The 1197-nt window shown below is 45.2% G+C and overlaps 1 protein-coding gene across 1 annotated transcript in view; it reads left to right on the top strand.

Annotated features, from left to right (window-relative positions):
- Nucleotides 1-1151, top strand: part of LOC117948310 (interleukin-1 receptor-associated kinase 1-like) — an 8504-nt gene extending 7353 nt beyond the window's left edge. The window contains exon 6 of the mRNA XM_034877897.1: nt 608-1151. Coding sequence (XP_034733788.1) covers nt 608-762 — 155 coding nt within the window. The 3' untranslated portion in view covers nt 763-1151. The remainder of the gene's footprint in view (nt 1-607) is intronic.
- Nucleotides 1152-1197: the final 46 nt, after the last annotated feature.

Here is a 1197-nt window from a genome sequence, read left to right as displayed (position 1 = left end):
AAATGCCCTAAAACCTGTTGATACTACAACAACACAAAGGCTCTTAACCCTGCAGTTTTGCACATATCCTGTAACACTGGATTTCTACATTTTTTTGCAAATAAACTCTCCAGAAAGTGCCATTTAATGCTGTATTCTTCAATTTTTTCCCCTGGGGGAGAAATTGCTTTGTACGCGGCAAAATATGGGGCGCCCCCCCAAATCTCACTCCGACGTTTTGGGAAAAGTTGGCAGCTCTGTGTTAATGTTAACTAGCATGTTAGTTAGCAGTAATTAGCCTGTGCCTATGTTAATGTTAACTAGCATGTTAGTTAGCAGTAATTAGCCTGTGTCTATGTTAATGTTAACTAGCATGTTAGTTAGCAGTAATTAGCCTGTGCCTATCTTATCTCCTAACATATACCTACCTCTCTGTCTCTGCTGATTGGGAATGAAGAAATGAGATTTCTCTTGCACATCTACCAGAAGACTTACAGCTTTTCTTTTTCCTTTAACTGTCTTTGACTGAAAGACCTTCAGATCTACTGTAGATGTAGCCTCAGTCTCTGGTCTCAGCTGGTCTCACTCATCTATAATCTCGTATCTCCTTTCCTATTTCCTCCGTCAGACGGAGGGAGGAGTTCGGACGGAGGGAGGAGTTCGGACGGAGGACCGGAGGAGAGCGACGAGCTGGACCACCTTCCCGCGAGAACACGACCGCCGCAGACCGCCCGCCGCCGCCCTGAACTGCTCCCGAGTCCGCCCCCCTCACACGGCCTGTGACGACGGTTTCCTCTCTCCCGCTCCATCGAGATGAGGCCCAGGTCTAAGGTCTAAGGTCTAAGGTCTAAGGTCTAACGTGGTACTATCCTGGTCACGTGCACACGTGCACGTGAACTTCAACTGGCTCAAGCAGTGACTTCTCACAAGCAGCGTCGTTTAGGAGATTACTCAAATTAAATCTCTTTTTTTCTAGTGCCTGTAATAATCAGGTGATGTCTGCACAAACATCCCACTGATGAGATTTGGGAAGAAAAATAATAATAATAATAATAATTTTTATAATTTATTATTATTAATCCCACAAGGGGGAAATTACTTGTAATTTGTAATATTTGTTGTCATTACACACAGGCCTGAACTACACACACATACACCTATACACATGCACTAATGGAGAGATGTCAGAGTGGGGTGGGGGTGGGGGGGGGGGGGGGG

The sequence above is a fragment of the Etheostoma cragini genome, chromosome 7 (assembly GCF_013103735.1).
Source record: "Etheostoma cragini isolate CJK2018 chromosome 7, CSU_Ecrag_1.0, whole genome shotgun sequence".
NCBI classification, from domain to species: Eukaryota; Metazoa; Chordata; class Actinopteri; order Perciformes; family Percidae; genus Etheostoma; species Etheostoma cragini.
This window is presented reverse-complemented; position numbering and strand designations above follow the sequence as displayed.